The 21,356-nt window shown below is 57.4% G+C and overlaps 1 protein-coding gene across 1 annotated transcript; it reads left to right on the top strand.

The window, feature by feature from the left end:
* Positions 1-8,376: 8,376 nt before the first annotated feature.
* On the top strand, positions 8,377-19,440 carry SIGLEC15 (sialic acid binding Ig like lectin 15). Its single transcript, XM_078060489.1, has 6 exons — positions 8,377-8,410; positions 13,982-14,041; positions 14,399-14,782; positions 15,830-16,210; positions 17,636-17,666; positions 19,359-19,440. Exons 1-6 carry the CDS (start codon positions 8,377-8,379, stop codon positions 19,438-19,440), a joined length of 972 nt encoding a protein of 323 aa, XP_077916615.1.
* Positions 19,441-21,356: the final 1,916 nt, after the last annotated feature.

The raw sequence follows: 21,356 nt of genomic DNA, 5'->3' as shown, positions 1-21,356 counted from the left end.
ATCCTCTGTCAGAGATGTGATTTGCAGATATTTTCTCCCAGTCTGTGACTTGTCTTTTCATTCTCTTAACAATGTCTTTTGGAGAGTCAATGTTTTTAATTTTAACAAAATCCAGTTTATCATTTTTTTAAATTAGTACTCTTTGCCTAACCTAAGCTTACAAAGATTTCTTCTCTGTTTTCCCGTAGAAATTTTATAGTTTTACATTTTACCTTTTGGTCTATACTATATTTTTGGTTAATTTTTGTATAAGGTGTGAGTTATGGGTCAAGGTCCTTTTTTATATTTATTTATCTATCTATTTATTTATTTTGGTAGAGGGACATGCAACTGTTCCAAAACCATTTGTTGAAAAGATTGTCCTCTCTCCATCGAATTGCCTTTGGACTTTTATCAAAAATCAATTGGCTGCATTGGTATTTCTGGACTTTCAGTTCTGTGTCATTGATCTTTGTGGCTCTCATCCCACCAATACCACATTATCTTAGTTTCTGCACCTTTATCATGGTTCTTGAAATCATATTAACAACAGTCCTCCCGGGGCGCCTCGGTGGCTCAGTCGTTAAGCGTCTGCCTTCGGCTCAGGTCATGATCCCAGGGTCCTGGGATCGAGCCCCGCATCGGGCTCCCTGCTCAGCGGGAAGTCTGCTTCTCCCTCTCCCACTCCCCCTGCTTGTGCTCTCTCTCTCACTATGTCTCTCTCTGTCAGATAAATAAATAAAATCTTAAAAAAAAACAAAACAAAACAGTCCTCCCAATACATTCTTCTTTTCCGAAAAACAATTCTGGTTCTTCTAGTTCCTTTGTCTTTCCATATAAATTTTAGAATCTGCTTGTAGAAAAAAAAAAAAAAACAGCTTATTGATATTTTGATTGAGATTGTTGAATGTAGAGATGAACTTGGGGAGAATTGACCTCTTAAACTGAGATTTTCTGAGTTCATGTATCCAACACAGTATAACCCGCTGGTTACACAGATAATTGAAGGATAAATGAGAAAATAGGAGATTCTGAGCAGCCCAAGTATTAGTAACTAGAGGAAGCAGCTACCCCTCCCAGGGCTGGGGGGGAAGGGGGAGGTAAGGTTACTGAGGTTTAGGAGCTCAGAGGAAGGGGCCCTGCACAGCTGGTGGCCAGCTCGATGAAGGGGGCGACTAATGCTCAGATGATAGGGTGGGAGGGGGACAGACATGCCTGGCTGGTGCTGTAGCCCTGAGGGGACTCAGCAGGCTTCCACTGTCAAAAGAACTCAGAGCCTGGACCCAGAACTCTCATCAGGTGCTGGAACCATGCTAACAGGAACTGGAAGCCCAGCTCCCAGCTCCCAGTCTCTCTCTAGTGCCTTCCGCTGGCCAGCAAGCGTGTCTGAGAAATGTGGTTTGCAAAGTGCCAGCCTCAGCATCTGCAGCAGGGTATAGAAACAGAGGCTTGGGGCTGAGAGCCGAGTCATCAATCACAGCACACTCAGTTACACTGAAAACCACTACTGGAAGCTGTTCTTCCATACATCTGAGCATGTCTAGCACAGTACCGCGGACATGATACAGGTTCAAAATTTTTTGATTCTGAGCTATTTAAAGTACTGTTAATTCAGGAGTGAAAGGTGATATTACTACAGACCTCACAGACATTAAAAAGACAGTAAGGGGGGACGCCTGGGTGGCTCAGTCAGTTGAGCATCTGCCTTCGGCTCAGGTCATGATCCTAGGGTCCTGGGATTGAGCCCCATGTCAGGCTCTCTGCTCAGCGGGGAGCCTGCTTCTCGCTCTCCCTCTACTGCTCCCCCTGCTTGTGCTCTCTCTGTGTCTCTCTCTCTGTCAAATAAATAAATAAAATCTTAAAAAAAAAAAAAGACAGTAAGGGAATATTATGAACAATTCTGTGCCCATAAATTCAACAACTTGGATGAAATGGACCATTTCCTTGAAATACATGACCTACCAAAACTTACTCTAGAAGAAATAGATAATCTGAATAGTACTCTATCAAAAAGATTAAATTCATAGTTTTAAACCTTCCAACCAACAGAAAACTCTAGGCACAGATGGTTTGGTTTGAGTGGGGAATCCTACCAAATATTTCATGAAGATGTCATACCAATTCATAATCTCTTTCAGAAAACAGAAGAGGAGGACACATTTCCTGACTCATTTTATGAGGCCAGCATTATTCCGATGCCAAAACCAGACACAGACATTGCAAGAAACAAAAACCGCAGATCAGTAGCCCTCATGGACATAAACAATCCTCAACAGAATGTTAGCAAATTGAACCCAGAAATATGTAAAACGGATACTACATCACAACCGAGTGTGGTTTATCTCAGGAACACAAGGCAGGTTCAATTAGGAAAGATCAATCAATGTAATTCACTAAAGAGGAAAAATCTCATAATTATCTCAATAAAAGCAGAAAAAGTTTTTGAGAAAATCCAACACTAACTCAAGCTAACAACTCTCAGCAAGCCAGGAGTAGAAGGAAAAGCCTCCTTAACCTGATAAAGAGTATCTGTAAAACCCTGGCCTAACCGTGGACTGGCATCTCTTCCCTATGGCTCCTTCTTGCAATGGGAGGACACACTGGCCACTCTGAAAAGTCTTTTCTTATTGAGAATATATTACCAAAAAGCTAAAAAGGAACTATATTTCATTCATTTTTTCACATTTTCACGTTTCTGAATTCTGGATACATGTTACAGTCAATGGCATCTTACAATTATAAAAAGGTAGAAAGGTGTTTTTTTTTTTCTCCTCTCTCTCTCAGTGCTATATAAAATAAGGGTGCATCCTTCAATGACATCTTAGAGTTTATGGAGTCGATTCTTTACCAAAGGTTAGTTTTCTTGAGTTCTAGCGAGCATTTGTGGCAGAGATGGGTAACTACCCAGCAACACCTGTTCCCTTCTTCCATGGTCGTAAATTGTAACTTGGCCACAAGACCGCCTTGCTAGTGACCTCACTTCCAGGGCTCCCTTGCAGTGGGTGTGGTTCTATGACTAAGTTTGGGCCATTGGGATGGGAGTGGATGTGATGTATACAATTTTGGGATCATGGATAACCAAAAACACAAGCCAACTGACTTAAAGTTTCTGTCTTTCCCCTTGATCAAGCCTGATTCCCACCTTTGGCCTTAAAAGGCATTAATAGTGCCACAGGGGAAGGGGGTGAAGGTGTAACGGTATGGAGGAACCTGGATCCCAGAATGACCAGGAGAAGCAAGCCACCTGCCAAGATAAACAGCTCACCTTGGGACTGACATATGGGAGAGAAATCACCTTCTATTTTTTTGATCTATTGTGTTTGAAAGCCGAGCTCTCTCTCTGTCTCTGTCTTTCTCTCTAACAGATTAGCCTTTATCCCTAAAATATTTCCCTCTAGCCACGGATTGGCTCATCTTTGCCAGCCCCCCTTCCTGGCCACTTTTCTCTCCAACTTTCTGATGACCTCCTTGCAACAGCTACGAAGTTTCTGCCCCTGTAGTAGGATATTTTTATCTGGCATTTTGATGTTCTGAGCATGTTGACATGTTTGCCTGGATTGATTTGCTTACTAATTTTACTATTTCCCTTTTATGCCACTTGGTAATGTAACCATTGTCAATGATGACTGTGTTTTGGAGATAATTATCCTTCCATGAATAATCACCACTTCAAAATCTGTATGCCACAGTGAGACAGCTTCATCAAAATGAAAACCCACGCTGGGGGCACCTGGGTGGCTCTGATTTTGATTTTGGCTCAGGTCTCAGGGTTGTGAGATGGAGCCCCACTGTGAGCCCCGCCTCTGCCCGCCCCCCTCTGGTGCACACTCTCTCCCTCTAAAAAAAAAAACCAAAAAAACCCAAAAAAAACAAAAACCTATATTGGCACACTAAAAATGCAGGAGGGAAAAGAGGGAAGGAAGGAAAGAAAGAAGGAGGGAGGGAGAAAGGTGGGGGAGGGAGGGGAGGAGGAAGGGAAGGCAGGCAGCATAAGAACAGCAGGTTTTCCAAAGGGACCAGCAGCCATGGGAAAAGGTCCCTCATCTTCCTCGTGTACTTCTCTGTTTCTTGTCCTGGAAAATCATCCCAGTGGTTCCCCGGTTGGTTTTCCACATGACTAAACCCCATGGGCCTCATCGAATCATACCCAGGCCACCTGACTGCCTCTCGCCAGTTCCTCCCGTGCCTGGAGCCCGGTCGGGGCGCAGACCCGGGCACACCGCCCGTCCCCTCACCTGCCTTCACCCACAGCCTCGCCAGAGAGGCCTCTCCCTGATGGCCTAGCCGAGCGCGGGGCCAGCCTGGGGTCTCCGGACGCTCACAACATGGAATGGTCCGTCGGACTCCTGGCCTGCCTAGTGGGCCTCCTCCCGATGGGTGAGTCTCCCACTATCCTCTCTGGCCCATGCTCAGAACAGAATAGATGCTCACACGACCTCAGGTGCAGTCTTCTCGCCTGGCGCCGGGGGCAACCAGGTTCACCCAGAGCCTCCAGGCCTGCGGAGGAGGAAAGAGGGAAGCCGCGGTGACAGAAGTCAGAAGTTCAAGCCCGGGTTTTGCCTTGGGTTTCCGGGGACTTTGGGCAATCCTCTGACTTCTCTGGGCCTCAGTGGCCCCACCCATAGAAAGGCCACCTGCTCACCCGCTGCTGTGAGGATCCAAGGAAGATAATGGGCAAGCTCCGGGGAGGACAGTCCAGGCTCTGAGGGACTTCGGGTGTTGCCGTCATCCGAGTGCCTTATGTCTTGATGGGCACAGCCCAGAGGGGAAGGGAGGAGGCGCGTGGTTGTTTGGGGTAAGAGTGGGCTTGATTTCCCATGGGGAATGGGGCAAGTAAGAGAGGGCACCCTGAGCACCCAGCGGGACTCCCAAGGGGTGAATGGGAACTCTTTGCAGCAGCTTAAGTAACAACATCATTGGTCACTCAGCTCAGTGACTTGGGGTTGCTGGGAATGGTGTTTTGGTTACGGACCATCTGCATGAGAATTTTGGTGGGGAGAGGGGCATTCATCTAAAGGCAGATCCTTTGGTTCTATCAAGCGGCAGGGCTCAGGAGTCCTCATGTTCTACCATCTTCTCAGGTCATTTTTTTTTTTTTAAGATTTATTTATTTATTTTAGGGGGGGTGGGGACAGAGAAACTCAAGCAGCCTCTGTGCTGAGTGCACTCAATCTCATGACCCTGAGATCGGATCTGAGCCGAAACCAAAAGTAGGACGCCTAACTGACCGCACCACCCAGGCGCCCTCTCTTGGGTCAGTCTGACGCACGAGGTAGTTGAAGGCAATCAAGATAACTGACAAAGGCCATCCTCTGAGCCCTGGTCCCTCCCGAGACTCTGCCCCTAGACTCGGAATCAGTGCCTCCACGGGCAGGGCCATGGGCCGTCACGCGCCGCACGGTGACATCATGGTGTTCTGAGTTAGTCAATAGCCCTTGTCTGGGGTCCTGTCTCCATGACTGGACTATCAACTCCCACCCTTAGCTCCTCTTCCTTCCTCTTGAACACTCAACAGAGGCAGCGTCCAGTTCAGGTCTGGTTTGGATAATTCTAGCAACCACCTACAGATAGCTCTTACAAGTGCTGGGCCCTTTAATTAGAACCCACGTCAGCCTCGAAGCCGTCTGAAAAAGGAACTACTCTATTCCCTTTTCCCGGATGAGGCGCGGAGGGGCCCAGTGAGTGGTGTGGGTGGATGTGTGGCTCTCGACGGGGCCCCCACCGGCCCCCACCCCGTGCTGCCCCCCGTCCCCCCACCCAGCCCAGTGGTGGGGGCGAAGCGGGTGGGGGCTGGAGGCGGTGACCCCACCCAGACCGGGGGCTGATAAGAGAGCGGTTCAGACGTGAGTGTGGACGTCACACACACCTGTGCATCCTGGCTCTGCTATTTACCAGCTGTGTGGCCCTGGGCAGGTTGCCTCACTTCTCGGAACGTCGGTAAAGTGGGGACCCGGCACCTCGTGGGGTGTCGTGAAGGATAATCAGACCCTGGATAAAAGCCCGCCAGCTCAGTCCTGGTGCTCACTGATCGTGCCACAAACGGCAGGGAAATCTTGCTGAAGCCACGTAACCTCGAGAGAGGCGAGGTTGGGGTGGGAGGTGGTTTGGGTTTCTTTTTCTCCCGTTGAGGGTCAGCTGCTATGAATCAGTCAAAGACAAAAAGACTTAGAGGAAGCCTGAGCAGTCACGTGTCCAAGAGCAAAACCCAAACCACACAAGCACTCCAGCTGTGGCTCGAGACGAGACTTCCCCAGGGAGGCTGAGGCACTGCTTCATGGCTACAGCCGAGAGGCCCGTGAACTAGGGTGAGGGGACCCCGCTTTCTGAAACCCCTCTGGAGACGTTCGCCTATGAGCCCCTCCATGAGGCAGCGGGCCTGGACAGGAGGACCAGGCTGGGTTTGGCTGCAATGCAGGAGCCCCGGGGCTTCCTGAGCAGGGTGCCGCAGTCCCAGTCTCGTCCCCAACCACATCTCTGAGCAGAGGGCCAGGGCAGGCCCTTGGCAAAAGCAAAGTGGGAGGAATTTGCCCAGGAAACCCCCTTCTACCTCCTGTGCCCTTCTCCTTCATACTGACGCCACCCACGCCCAGCACCCAGTGCCCTGGGGCAGCCCCGAATCTCCCAGGGGCTCATGCACACTCTCCCTTGTCTTCCCCTCTGGGCTCCCCACAAATCTGCTTCTAGAAAGCTGGAGATGCCGGGGAACGTGCAGGTGGGAAGAACAATGGTCTGGGAGCTCTGGCCGCTTGGGTGACCTTGGACAGGACTGCAGTTGGTCCACAAACCTCTGATAAGCAGGTGGAGGGATCACAGTCATCCTCAAAGACTTCAGTGTCAGGCCTGGACAAGCAGCTCGTTCACTCCTCACCACAGCTCTACAAAGCGAGGACCCTTGTCCCTATTTTAAGGAGGCCTATGGAAGTCAGGGGACTTTTCTGGGGTGTCACGGCCTGGACTGAACTTCTGGAGTCTCCCGAGGGCAAGCCCCACCTTTTACACCACCTACGTGCCCTGGTCGTGAGCCCGGAGCACAGCTTGGTGCTCAGAGGAATTTACTAGCTCGGAACCACTGCTGACAGACAAACCAAAAGGCAAGACAAATCACAGCAGTCGCCCTAGCTGGTGGGGGTGCAGGGAAAGGCCGGGGAGGAGATGGGCTGGTCATGGGTCCGGAAGGAAATGGGAGAGTGTCGTGAGCCAGGATGCTGCTTCTGCTCCCGGCGGCTACTGTGGCCGGTAGCTTGGGCTGAGAAGTCCTAGCTGGGGCGGAGGAGGACTGTTGGGGAGGAGGGCCCTGAGAAGGCCGGGGGGAGCACGGACAGAGACGAGCTAAATGGGCACTCTGGAGGGAGCACCCTGTGGCCGACACTGGCCCCAGACCATGGTCAGCTGTGACTGCGCACATGATCTAAGATGCCAACGTGAGCTAGAAAAAGTGCAATGTCAGGGTACCACGTCTTCACCCCTGCTGCATCACCTCCAGATGTATGCCCAGAGCACTTCCGCAGCACTGGTCAGCGCCCCCACCCTGCTCCCTCGCAGTCACACTCCCTTTGCCAGGCTGGTGAGAGCAGGGTCTAACGTGCATCGAGCATGTGCAGGGCAAGCTACCCGTGTGACTTCATTCAACGCTCAAGCCCACGAGGAAGGTATTAGGTGCCTCATTTGGCAGCAGAGGAGCTCGAGACCTGGGACATTAAGTAACCTGCCCAAAGAGCCCCCAGGAAGTGAAGGAGCCTAGAACAGTGCCAGGCTCAGACCAGGTGCTCATAAAAGGCAAGGGAAGAATGACCACAAGGGAGACTGTCCCCCAGGTCCAGCTGTGCCAAAGCTGGGAGGCGTACCAATATGCCCTGTGGCCCAGCATTGAGGGCCGGTGTTTTGGACAGCGAGAAGAGTCTGGGTCTCCTGCTGACCTGGAGGTTAAGAGTCCTGAGGCAGGGAGATCAGAGACTACAACAAGGGGCCAGGGTTTCAGTTCTAGAGGATTCCCTCCCTTGTGCCAAAGACGTGCAAGAGCTGCTGGAGGAAACGGCACATGTCACAAGATGCTGGGACCTTGGGTTCCTGCCAGAGCACATGTGTTTGCTCCCCGGGCAATCCCTGCTAGGACTTCCCACTCTCACCTCGAGTCCCTGGGTGGATGCATCCAAAGTCTCCATGTAAGAGGGAGTCCAGGCCCTTGCCTCTTGAAACACCATCGGGCAGGTAAACAGGGAACACAAATCTCCCCCTAACAGGAGCCAAGATCTTAACACTGGCTGAAAGGGCCCCTGTGTGCCCTCTCGGCTCTGAAAGCCTCCAGGGCGAGGGAGGGGCGGGGGGGCGGGGATGTTTCCAAACTAGGCTGTCGTCCAGGGGCAACACAGCCCAGGGGACAAAGTAGGAACAGGAACCATGGAGCGGGGAGCCTCAGCCCTGCTTCTGGTTGGTCAGATGACCTTGCAACAGTCACGTGGCCTCTCTGAGCCTCGGCCCTCCCTTCTCCAAAAGGGGCTATTGCCAGTCCCTCTTGGCGCTGTCGTGCACATGAAATGACATGAGGACCGTCTCCCAGTGAGCACCCAAAGCACTGCGTACTCTGGGCCCATGATCTGGGCATGCCCTGGAACCCCTTCACTGATGTCCTTGCCTCTGTGGTTTTGCCCAGCTGCTGCCTTTGCTTAGGATGCCTTCAGCCTACAGCAAGGCTTAGCAAATCCCATTCCTTTCTTGAGGCTCCGCCGAAACAACACGTCCTCTCTCCCAGGGCCTCCAAGGATTCCCTGCCTAATATTTGCACACCTCTTCCCCCAGCCCACACCACCCTCCCCTGCCAGCGTGGTCACCCTCCCTTCTGCCCTGTTACAGCAATTCAACATCAATTACTACATGGCAAGTCCCTCGCGAGGCAGTAACAACACAAATACGACCACATATCCCTGGTCCCTGCCCTCCTGAGCTTCTGGGTGCCTGGGCAAGACACACAGCTGAATAGGCCATGCCCATATGGAGGAAGAACCTCTGCCGGCCCTGGGGCACAGGGTAAGGATGCCAGACCCAGGCTTGGGGTTCAGGGAAGGCTTCCCTCTGTAGGACGACTCAGCAGAGGCCTGGGGTGACTGGGAAGGAGTTGGTGAGTGAAATGGGCCAGGAATCTTGTTCAGACAAAGGAAACATTGTTGGTGTCCCTCATTAGAGGACCTGGCAGGCTGCAGTGTAATTATGTGTTCACAGATCTGTCTCCCTTTCTGAGTGCTGAGCTCCAGCAGGCTGATAAGGTATCCTATGGATCTTTGTAACCCTGGCTTGTATCCAAGTGCCTGGCTTAGAGTGGGAATGTGTCTGATAAATGTTTGCCAATCGATGAGTGCACAATAGCAAAAACTACCCGGAGTAATTGGTACCTGGTTCCATGACGCCTGCAAGATGCAGAAGGTCAGAGGAGGCTGAGGTTACAGAGGGTGGGAAGTGTAGGGAAACTGAGGCAGAGGCTGAGCCTCAGGAGTGGGGAAACAATTTCTGCACCTGGGAGTACAGAGTAAACCAGCAAAACTTCAGAAAGGGTTTCTCAAATGTGAAACCAGGACCTTTATTAACAACTGAACAAACAAGCTCATAACTAGAGATAAATGCCATGTCCTCACTTGGGTTCAAAAGCATAATTCCACTTGTGCAGAAGAAACAAGATTTGGCTTACAAGCACACTGTGTGAAAAAAGAACGTGTGGTTTTACTTGATGGCAAGCTCAGCATAAGCCCAAAGTGTGGTTTCATACGAGGCAGAGCTCACACAACCCAATTTGTACCCCATGCCACTGGTGCATCACACCCCTGCAGCACACTCCTGCAGCACACCCCTGCAGCACACACCTGCTGCACACCCCTGCTGCACACACCTGCTGCACACCCCTGCAGCACACCCCTGCTGCACACACATGCTGGACACCCCTGCACCACACCCCTGCAGCACACCCATGCTGCACACCCTTTCAGCACATTCCTGCAGCACACCCCTGCAGCACACACCTGCAGCACACACCAGCAGCACACCCTTCAGCACACCCCTGCAGCACACACCTGCTGCACACCCCTTCAGCACACCCCTGCAGCACACACCTGCTGCACACCCCTGCAGCACACTCCTGCAGCACACCCCTGCCGCACACACCTGCAGCACACCCCTGCCACACACCCCTGCAGCACACCCTGCAGCACACCCCTGCAGCACACACCTGCTGCACACCCCTGCTGCACACCCCTGCAGCACACCCCTGCAGCACACACCTGCTACACACCCCTGCAGCACACACTTGGAGCACACCCCTGCAGCACACCCCTGCAGCACACACCTGCCTCACACACCTGCAGCACACCCTGCAGCACACACCTGCTGCACACCCCTGCAACACACCCCTGCAGCACACCCCTGCAGCACACCCCTGCTGCACACCCCTGCAGCACACCCTGCAGCACACACCTGCAGCACACCCCTGCAGCACACCCTGCAGCACACCCCTGCTGCACACCCTGCAGCACACCCCTGCTGCACACCCCTGCAGCACACCCCTGCAGCACACCCCTGCAGCACACACCTGCTACACACCCCTGCAGCACACACTTGGAGCACACCCCTGCAGCACACACCTGCTGCACACCCCTGCAGCACACCCCTGCAGCACACACCTGCCTCACACACCTGCAGCACACCCTGCAGCACACACCTGCTGCACACCCCTGCAACACACCCCTGCAGCACACACCTGCTACACACCCCTGCTGCACACCCCTGCAGCACACCCTGCAGCACACACCTGCAGCACACCCCTGCAGCACACCCTGCAGCACACCCCTGCTGCACACCCCTGCAGCACACACCTGCTGCACACACCTGCAGCACACCCCTGCGGCACACCCTGCAGCACACACCTGCGGCACACCCCTGCAGCACACCCCTGCTGCACACCCCTGCAGCCCTCCCCTGCAGCACACCCCTGCAGCCCTCCCCTGCAGCACACCCCTGCTGCACACCCCTGCAGCATACCCTGCAGCACACACCTGCTGCACACCCCTGCAGCACACCCCTGCAGCACGCCCCTGCAGCACACCCCTGCAGCCCTCCCCTGCAGCACACCCCTGCAGCACACCCGTGCAGCACACCCCTGCAGCACACCCTGCAGTACACACCTGCTGCACACACCTGCTGCACACCCATCCTGCACACCCCTGCAGCACATCCCTGCAGCCCTCCCCTGCAGCACACCCCTGCAGCACACCCTGCAACACACACCTGCTGCACACCCCTGCAGCACACACTTGCAGCACACCCCTGCAGCACACACCTGCTGCACACCCCTGCAGCACACACCTGCTGCACACCCCTGCAGCACACACTTGCAGCACACCCCTGCAGCACACACCTGCTGCACACCCCTGCAGCACACCCCTACAGCACACACCTGCAGCACACCCCTGCTGCACACCCTGCAGCACACACCTGCTGCACACCCCTGCAGCACACACCTGCAGCACACCCCTGCAGCACATCCCTGCAGCCCTCCCCTGCAGCACACCCCTGCAGCACACCCCTGCTGCACACCCCTGTAGCACACCCCTGCTGCACACCCCTGCAGCACACCCCTGCAGCCCTCCCCTGCAGCACACCCCTGCAGCACACACCTGCTGCACACACCTGCAGCACACACCTGCAGCACACCCTACAGCACACACCTGCTGCACACCCCTGCAGCACACACTTGCAGCACACCCTGCAGCACACCCCTGCAGCACACCCCTGCAGCACACCCCTGCAGCACACACCTGCTGCACACCCCTGCAGCACACCCCTGCAGCCCTCCCCTGCAGCACACCCCTGCAGCACACCCCTGCTGCACACCCCTGCAGCATACCCTGCAGCACACACCTGCTGCACACCCCTGCAGCCCTCCCCTGCAGCACACACCTGCTGCACACCCCTGCAGCATACCCTGCAGCACACACCTGCTGCACACCCCTGCAGCACACCCCTGCAGCACACCCCTGCTGCACACCCCTGTAGCACACCCCTGCTGCACACCCCTGCTGGACACCCCTGCAGCACACCCCTGCAGCACACCCATGCATCACACCCCTTCAGCACACCCCTGCAGCACACCCCTGCAGCACACCCGTGCATCACACACCTGCAGCACACACCTGCTGCACACCCCTGCTGCACACCCCTGCTGCACACCCCTGCAGCACACCCCTGTAGCACACCCCTGCTGCACACCCCTGCTGGACACCCCTGCAGCACACCCCTGCAGCACATCCGTGCATCACACCCCTTCAGCACACCCCTGCAGCACACCCCTGCAGCACACACCTGCAGCACACACCTGCTGCACACTCCTGCTGCACACCCCTGCTGCACACCCCTGCAGCACACCCCTGCTGCACACCCCTGTAGCACACCCCTGCTGCACACCCCTGCTGGACACCCCTGCAGCACACCCCTGCAGCACATCCGTGCATCACACCCCTTCAGCACACCCCTGCAGCACACCCCTGCAGCACACCCGTGCATCACACACCTGCAGCACACACCTGCTGCACACTCCTGCTGCACACCCCTGCAGCACACCCGTGCATCACACACCTGCAGCACACCCCTGCAGCACACCCTGCAGCACACCCGTGCATCACACACCTGCAGCACACCCCTGCAGCACACCCCTGCAGCACATCCGTGCATCACACCCCTTCAGCACACCCCTGCAGCACACCCCTGCAGCACACCCGTGCATCACACACCTGCAGCACACACCTGCTGCACACTCCTGCTGCACACCCCTGCAGCACACCCCTGCAGCACACCCTGCAGCACACCCGTGCATCACACACCTGCAGCACACCCCTGCAGCACACCCTGCAGCACACCCGTGCATCACACACCTGCAGCACACACCTGCTGCACACGCCTGCTGCACACCCCTGCAGCACACTCCTGCTGCACACCCCTGCAGCACACCCCACTAGGCTGCAAGGAAAGCATGAAGCAAGCAGTGAGGAAGCGGAGTAGACGGGATAGGGTTCTTGGAGGATGGGTGGTCACCAGCTGTGGGCCCAGGGGATTCCTACCCAAGGCAGCAGCTACCCCCAAAGAGTAAAGAGCACTGGACGTGGAGTCAGAAAAGCTGGGTTTCTCCCATCTTCTGCCTGTGTGACTCTGGGCCTCCATTTTCTGATATATAACAATATCCCCCCCCCGCCCCGCCTCACTCCCCCAGGGTGTCTTGCGGGTCATGTGACATGATGTATATAAAAGAACTGTGTAAATTACAAAGCTCTTGGGAAATACAAGAGCAACTATATTATTCCCTCTAAAGATCCCTTTTGTGAACTGCATTCAGGGCTCTAGCAGCGCGGGCCTACCAGCCTGTCCTCCCTCCTCAGGGAGACACCACCCCTAGCCAGATCCTCCCCGGCCCGGCTCCAACACCCAGCCGCCCACCTGCTCGCCCCCTCCCCAAAGCAGGGCAGGCATGCAACAACAGGGGCGGGGCTCTGGCGCCATCTCGGAGCTGGAGGCCGAGCACAGCTCCCAGACCTGAGCTCAACCATACTTCAGAGGCTCCCAGCACAGCAGGTGAGGCAACTAGGCCCAGAGCAAGAAGACAGCACGAAGCTCTACCGCTCATGGTCTCTCAGCTCCCCATCTGGCTTTTGGGACGCCCCTTTGGGACGCCCCTTTGGGTTGACCTGGATTCTAAAGGAACCTCGTCTACCAGCTCCACACATTAAGTTCAAAACCTACCACCCCTTGCTGAGGCCTGTTTCCCCTCTGTAAATGGGAGTGTTGGTCTCCTCGGATGAGCCCCAGGCTTCCATGCCTTTAGTGCACTAGACATCTGGCTGTGGAGTCAGGCAGTCCTGAGTCAGAATCTGCCTGTGCCTCCTTCTAGCTGTGTGGCCTGACCTAATTACACAACTTCTCTGGGCCTCCGTTTATTACATGTAACCCAAGGATAACTGCTTCCATCTAGGTTCATTTGCGAGCACCAAAAGAGATACTACCGGGAACTTGGTCAACACAGAGGTGCACAGTAAGTGTTTTTATTTTCACCGTCGTGGGAGGCTTGGGGCTGTATGGTAACCACGGATCCCAAGGCTCTTCTGCAGCAGCGCAGGTGATGGGAAAGAGTATGGGGTCAGTGGGCCCGAAGGAGGCAGGGAGGGTCCAGGCACCTTGAGAGTCATGGGAGTCAAGTCTCTCAAGTCATGGGAGATGCCTCTCAAGTCACGGGGTGGGTTTCTGGGCCCCCACGAGGGAGACGCTTCCTGAAATCCTGGGGTTTCCAGCGGCCCCCCCCCGGGGCGCTCCCTGAGTCCTGCGGGTTCCAGGCTCCCCGGCGAGGGGTCCCCCCACCGCAGCGTCTGCTGACGCTCCCGGCCGCCCGCAGGTGCGCCGGCGCAGCGCTGGTCCATGCAGGTGCCGGCCGAGGTGAGCGCGGCGGCGGGCGAGGCGGCCGTGCTGCCCTGCACCTTCACGCACCCGCACCGCCACTACGACGGGCCGCTCACGGCCATCTGGCGCGCGGGCGAGGCCTACGCGGGCCCGCAGGTGTTCCGGTGCGCGGTGGCGCGGGGCAGCGAGCTCTGCCAGACGGCGCTGAGCCTGCACGGCCGCTTCCGGCTGCTGGGCAACCCGCGCCGCAACGACCTGTCGCTGCGCGTCGAGCGCCTCGCCCTGGCCGACGACGGCCGCTACTTCTGCCGAGTGGAGTTCGCCGGCGACGTCCACGACCGCTACGAGAGCCGCCACGGCGTCCGGCTCCGCGTGACCGGTGAGCGCGGCGCCCCTCCCCCCGGCCCGCCGCGGCCCCAGGGGGGCGATACACGGCGCCTTTCTCTAGGGCAGGGGGCCGCACACCTGGCGATGGACGCGGGCCGCTCGGCAACTTGGTAAAAATGCAGAATGCTGGTCCCGAGAAGGGCTGAGCGGCGCCCGGGAGTGGGCATCGGAATGAAGCTCGGGGGGGGGGGGGCTGGGAGGGGGGGGTTGGTGAATGGCCCCAGGAGCTCTCAGTCTAGGGGGAGGGACACGAGTTGAACAATAATGGCAAGGCTGCGATGGAATGTGTGCTCTGTGCACTGAAGGGCACCCGCAGCCCCCTGGGGAGGTGCCCCGGGAGCCCCTAAAGAAGTGGGAACCAGGGTCCCCGGCCCCTAGAGCCGAGGTTCTCAACCCTGGCCGCGCACTGGAATTAGCTGGGGAGCTTTTGAAAATCCTAGCCCTCCCTGCTGTGGGGATCCCGTTCTGGGTTCCAGTCTGGCTCTGCCAAGAACTTGCCATGTGCCTGTGGAGTCAGGCGGTCCTGACTCTCCGAGTGCCGCCTCTCCGAGTGCATGGCAGTTTCTAACCCGGGGCCCGCGCGCCGCCCTGCCGCAGACCCCCGCGTTCAACTCTAGACCTTGGTGAGGCTGTCTGCGAGTGGGAAGTGCCCTTGAAATCATACCGGCAGACAGCCCCCAGCCCTGAGCTCCAGCAACGGTAACGACCGTTGAGTGAGCATTTGCTATGGGCCAGGCCCGAATCCAAGCACCCCACATGTATTAACTTGCCAAATCTTCTCAACGACCCCATAAGGTAAATGATCCCCATTTTATGCATGAAGAAACTGAGGCACGGAGCTTCAGAGTAACTTGCCCAAGGCCACATCTCCATGGGGTCCCAGGCACCATGGCGCTAGAGCGCCTACTCCCTCCTCTCCGCGCCCCCCGCCCCCAAATCTCTTGGTGACTAAAAGGGACTGGGAGGGGTCCCCCCCTTGCCCGCCGCTGCTCTGACCACAGTTCGCTTTCTCCCCCGACGCCCTGGCCGCCGCCCGCAGCCGCCCCGAGGATCGTCAACCTCTCGGTGCTGCCCGGGCCGGCGCACGCCTTCCGTGCGCTCTGCACGGCCGAGGGGGAGCCGCCGCCCGCCCTCGACTGGTCCGGCCCGGCCCTGGGCAACGGCTCGGCCGCCGTGCCGGGCCCGGGCCAGGGTCACGGCCACCAGGTGACCGCCGAGCTGCCCGCGCTGGCCCACGACGGCCGCTACACGTGCACGGCCTCCAACAGCCTGGGCCGCGCGGAGGCCAGCGTCTACTTGTTCCGATTCCACGGCGCCTCCGGGGCCCCGGCGCTCGCCCTCCCGCTCGGCGCGCTCGGCCTCAAGGCGTTACTGCTGCTCGGCATTCTGGCCGCCCGCGCCGCCGCCCGCCGCCGCCTAGGTGGGTGCACCCCGGGCCAGGGTGGGGGCGAGGGGCCGGGCGGGGGCTTTCTCCCAGGAAAGACCGCCTGGCCGAGCGCCTGGCGTGACTCACCCCTGCACGCTTTCTGCACCTGTGCCTCATCTCGCTGTCCTCTCCCTGCGTAGAGCCCAGGAGGGGGGAACCAGCAGGAGCCCATTTTACACTAAGGAAGCGGAGGACAGAGAAGTGAAGGAACTTGCCTCGAGCCTAGAGACAGAGACCCAAAAAATGTAACTCCCACCCTTCGCCCACACCCCATAAATGACTCCTCCCGAGGATTCTGACCACACATAGGCCTTCCAAATAGCACCATTCCGTTGTGTTACAGTAAGCATCTTGAGGACCTACTGTGTGCTGTGTAGGTGCTCGGAAGACAGAGATGAATAAGACGTGCCCTCGAATGGGGTGCTGAGGAGTAAGCAAATAATTGCAGTCTGCAGGGAGAAGGGCTATCCTGGAGCCCAGGTACCACAGGGGCCCAGAGTGTAGCATGCCTCAGCCGGGTGGGACGTCCGGATAGGCCAGGAGGGAAGGCTTTACAAGTAAGGGGACAGCTAGATCAGGAACTGAAGCAAGGAGCTGATGGTATTCCCAGCAGAGGGAGCGACAGGTGCGGAAATGCACGCGTGTGGGCCAGCAGGGTGTGCGCGTGTGGGCTAGCAGGGTGCGCGCGCATGTGGACTAGCAGGGTGCGCGTGTGGGCCAGCAGGGTGTGCGCGTGTGGACCAGCAGGGTGCGCGCGCGCGGGCCAGCAGGGTGCACGCGCGTGTGGGCCAGCAGGGTGTGCGCGTGTGGGCTAGCAGGGTGCGCGCGTGGGCTAGCAGGGTACGCGCGCGCGGGCCAGCAGGGTGCGCGCGCGCGTGGGCCAGCAGGGTGCGCGCGCGTGGGCCAGCAGGGTGCGCGCGCGTGGGCTAGCAGGGTGCGCGCGCGCGTGGGCCAGCAGGGTGTCCTCCGGACCTGCCGTTCACCCCTCATTGCTCTCGCTGAGCTGGATGGGAAATCGGCTTGTGCCAGACAGGGGCTTCCCAGAGCCTTTCGGACCATCCAGGTCAGTAGCACCCACCTCACACCGTCTTGGGAAGAAATCCAGAATTTGTCACAGTTGCCCTGGCTGTTGCCTTTCCTGTGGCTTTGCTGTCTTTCCTTGCCGGTTCTTCAGACCCACCAAGCGTTCTGGGTGCCACGGTCCTGAGAAAGGCGGGTTCTTCTGCTGGGCGGCTTCTCCCTCCACGCTTCTCATCGTTAACTCCTGGTCATCTCTAAGGCCGCTTCATGCCCGGCTAGCTAGTGTTTGTCGCACGTCCCTTCGGACCACTTTCCACAGTGCGGTGGGGTGGACAGCAGGGCCTGTCGCCTGAGGCTACCATAGAGATTCATGCCTCTCTCTCTCTGTCCCTCCTACAGAGCACCCAGTTGCCCAGGACACCCCACCACGGTGAGTACCCTGCCTTCACCCACCCCAGTCTAAGTCCCCACTGGCCAAGGCACACAGAGTTCCCAGGGCTTGTAGCATAAGGAGAAAGACCAGGCAAAGGGGCAGGGCTGGGGTCTGGGCCTCGACCAGGGTTTCGACCTTCCCTACGGCCTTCCAAAGCCCTGCTCTTCAGTCTCCCAAGTCCTTCTTGGCCAAACCAGGCCGCGCTGACCTGCTCTCCCCACCCACCCCTCCCCCAGCATTTACAGTCTGGGCCTCACACTGGCATCTCTCCCGGACCTGCCTGGTATCCTGGTGCCGAAGGGTCATTTTTCTGTCTTATGTCCGCGCCTACATGTGATTCCTAGAGCCTGTGTTTCCTCTTGGGCTCCCCAGCATTCTAGAATAGGCAGACTCACACGAAAGCCAGCTCGGGGCGCTCATTCTGCCCCAGAGCTGAAGGCTTCTCAAACAAAATGCCATTAGAGGTTCAGAGGGTTTAAGCTAGGACGTGCTCACCCTGCAGTCCAGCTCCCCTTCGCTCTCGGTGTCTGTTCAAGTGAAGGTCTGCGTGGAAGAAAGAATCCAGTTCACTGACCCTGGGCGGGGTGCCTGGGATGCTGGGGAGTGGGGGGGCAGAACCCAGTCTTTCAGGGCCTACTGGACAAGTGCAGGCGTTCCCATAACTTGGTCCCTGCCTGTGCCCTGAGGGCGGGAGAAGCCGTATTACCAGCCCAGGCCCCTCTCTCCAGCTGCCCGTCCAGCCATCCCCCACGTTCTTGAAAACCCGTGCAGTGTCCCTCTGCTCCGCTGACTAGCACACCGAGTCACCTAGGTCAGAGAGCCGAGGGGTCAGGTAGACACTGCGTACTTGCTGTGTAGACAGCGTGCCGGGTGCTGACGCTACAGCGACATGCCCCAACGTCAGAAAACTCACGTTTTAATGTGGAGAATTTGATAAACACGTGAACAAGATCAGCTTCGATTCTGAAGTACGAGCTGTGAAGGAAATGGACAGGGCCACGCAGCAGAGCCCCGGGGAGGGAGGCGGCCGCTGGGCCCGTCGCAGGCTCAGGGGAGACCGGGAAGGGGCCGATGGGAAGTCACTGAGTGCTGATGGGAAGCACCCGGGGGCCCCACCCGAACAAGGCTGGGGGCCAGGAGCCTTCTGAGGAGGCGGCAGGGCGGAGGTGGAGAGGCGGGCAGACGGAAGGCAGGGCCGACCAGGGAGCCGGGTGGGCAGCACGAGCGAGCGAGGCAGCCAGGGTGCCCAGCTTCGGCGCTGTAAGCCTGGGTGCCACTGACTGAGATGAAGACGACAGGGAGGAGGGGGTGCAAGCGCTCACACGTAGGTCTGAGATGCCCGCGGGAGAAGTCAGGAGAGCAGCTAGAGCTCAGGGGGCCACGCCTGGGGAGATCAGTGTGGGGGGCACCAGGCATAAGACGGTGTTGATGCCACCGACGAGATCCCTTCCAGAACATAGTGCCTCTGGGGTCTGGGAGGCCGTCCTCCATGGTAGCCTCCTCCCTACTCCGCAGACGCTGCCGCCCGCTCTCCTTTCTCCAACCTTAGTTAGTCCCCACGCTCTGCTGGGTCTAGGCCGGGCACCCATTTCGACTCTCCTTCCTGCCTGTGGCTGGGGCATGGTGTGGGCAATTGGCGGCGCCCCCACTTATGTATTGGGTGGTCAACGCACTTTCTCCTGTCCACAGGCCCCAGGCTCAGGAGTCCAACTATGAGAATTTGAGCCAGATGAGCCCTCGGGACCCACCAGCGGCCACATGTGTACCATGAGGAGCCCCTTGGCCACTGGCATCCACTTGTACCCCATGAAGAGCAGAGGCCAAGGCCAAGCTTGGCTGGGACAGCCCTTCCTGGCTCCCAGCCACGTGGGCAGCCCCTGGCTGGGCGACCTCCCACAAAGGGTGTCAAGATCCCGCTCACAGAGGCTCAGTGGTCTCCTACAAGGATGTCTGTCCCAGAGCCCCCGGGATATTTATGTCAATGGGACCAGCATTTTGAGTGTGTGTGTGTGTGTGCACGCACACATGCGTGCAAGCTCCAGCATGAAACTCAAGGACAAACTCTCGCCCTTTCCTACACAGAACGTCATAGTAGAACAGACAGGGCCGGGGCTTCTGAGGCTGGGGCTGCGTAAACCTGTGGTCCCAGGAACATCCACTCAGCGGTGAGGAGAAGCCTGGTCCCCCTGCCTCCCGGGGTCTCCTCTGTGACTGCCCCCCACCCTCTGCCCACCTCTTATCCCATCGGCTGCTCTGCGCTCCTTGAGCTGGGACCCCCTGAGAACCCATCGTCTCCTGCATCTGGGATCCACTGCCCTCAAGGACCCAACGCTGAGAGGCTAGGGGCCAGTCTGGGCTGCAGGGTCCCATGGATAAGGCAGCTGCAGCAGCGACCTCTCCCTATGACCCGCACCCTCCCCGGATGTGTGAGGTCCAAAAGCACCAGCAATTTCACGGCATTTGCCCTAGGCCTCTCAGGCTGACTTTGTGAAGTGCTGCCTTCCACATTCACACGTCAGTGCGAGCATGTGCATTTTAGCTCCCGCAGTCCCTGGGGTCAGGAGAGGGGGGGAGCAGGTGTGCTTGAGAGCCAGGCAAGCTGGCAAGAGGAAAGGGTCACAGAGCTAGGGGACTGAAGAGGCGATGGGGACTTTCCCTCAGAGCTTTTCCCAAAGCTAGGCTGGTAACCCAGAGTGGGGAGGGGCCCTGGCTCATGCTCTTCTGGGGAGGTGGCCTGAAGTGGAGGGATCTTCACAAGTTAATAAGCAGGGCAGTGGGTGGCGAGGTGCCCTTGCTCACCAGAGCCTTCGCCAGGGCCTGTGGGTGTCAGCAGCCCATGGTTAACTGGGGATCCATCCAGGAGGCTGTTTGAACTGCCAAAAATGCGTCAGCATTTGCACCTCCTTGTACGAGGATACCGTGGGCATCTGCATGGAGGGTCCTGTATCACCAACGAAGAAGCCAGGGACACAGGGGTGGTGTGTCTTGAAACATCTGCATGGACTTTGAGGCCTGTTTTGCAGCCAAGAAAAACTATGACAGCAATTACTTCTTAAGGGTCCGTTTTGTGCGAGGAATTGGGCCAGGCGTGTGTACGGAAATGAGTAAGGGGTGTCTATCAGTCAGTCTGGGCTCGGTTGTGCTGTGCTAACCGACAAACCCCCAAATCATAGTGGCTGAAAACAGGGTTTATTCTCACCGAAGGTACGTGCCCATCATGGACTGGCGGGGTCCCGGGCTCCCACGGATCCAGCATCTCTCGCTGTGGATTGTTGGGTTGGAGATAAAAAGAAAGCACTAGAGGGTCTCCCACTTGAGAGCAGGACTAGCCACCTGCCCCACTCACCCTCAAGGGGCTGGGCAGTGAAACCTGCCACCACTTGGAGTGAGGAAACCCCGAAGCCCGGGGCACAGCCCTGAGGGCTCCACAGTAAGACTCCAGGATTTCTCACGTTAGCGAGCCACAGACCAGTAAGTGGAAAATGCTGAAGGTGCTGTGGGAGCACACAGAAGGGATCACTGACCCAGTCTTGGGAAGGCTTCCTGGAGGAGGGGACATGGAGATGGTATGTGTGATGGGGAAGGATGGAAATTGGAAGGTTAAGAACAAAGGTGATTCTAAGCAGAAAGGACAGTCTGGGCAAAGGCCAGGAGGTCGGACACAGCATGATGTTGAAGCAGCTGAAA

Source organism: Halichoerus grypus, chromosome 13, assembly GCF_964656455.1.
Source record: "Halichoerus grypus chromosome 13, mHalGry1.hap1.1, whole genome shotgun sequence".
Taxonomy (NCBI): Eukaryota; Metazoa; Chordata; class Mammalia; order Carnivora; family Phocidae; genus Halichoerus; species Halichoerus grypus.
The sequence above is the reverse complement of the archived record's forward strand: the minus strand, read 5'-3'. Positions and strand labels throughout refer to the sequence as shown.

Excerpts from the sequence above, each read along its gene's own strand:
- SIGLEC15 (XM_078060489.1), top strand. The coding sequence starts at position 8,377 with ATGGAGCGGGGAGCCTCAGCCCTGCTTCTGGTTG. Across the intron at positions 8,411-13,981 it reads CTCAGCCCTGCTTCTGGTTG|GTTCATTTGCGAGCACCAAA; the intron begins GTCAGATGACCT and ends GCTTCCATCTAG. Across the intron at positions 14,042-14,398 it reads GGTCAACACAGAGGTGCACA|GTGCGCCGGCGCAGCGCTGG; the intron begins GTAAGTGTTTTT and ends GGCCGCCCGCAG.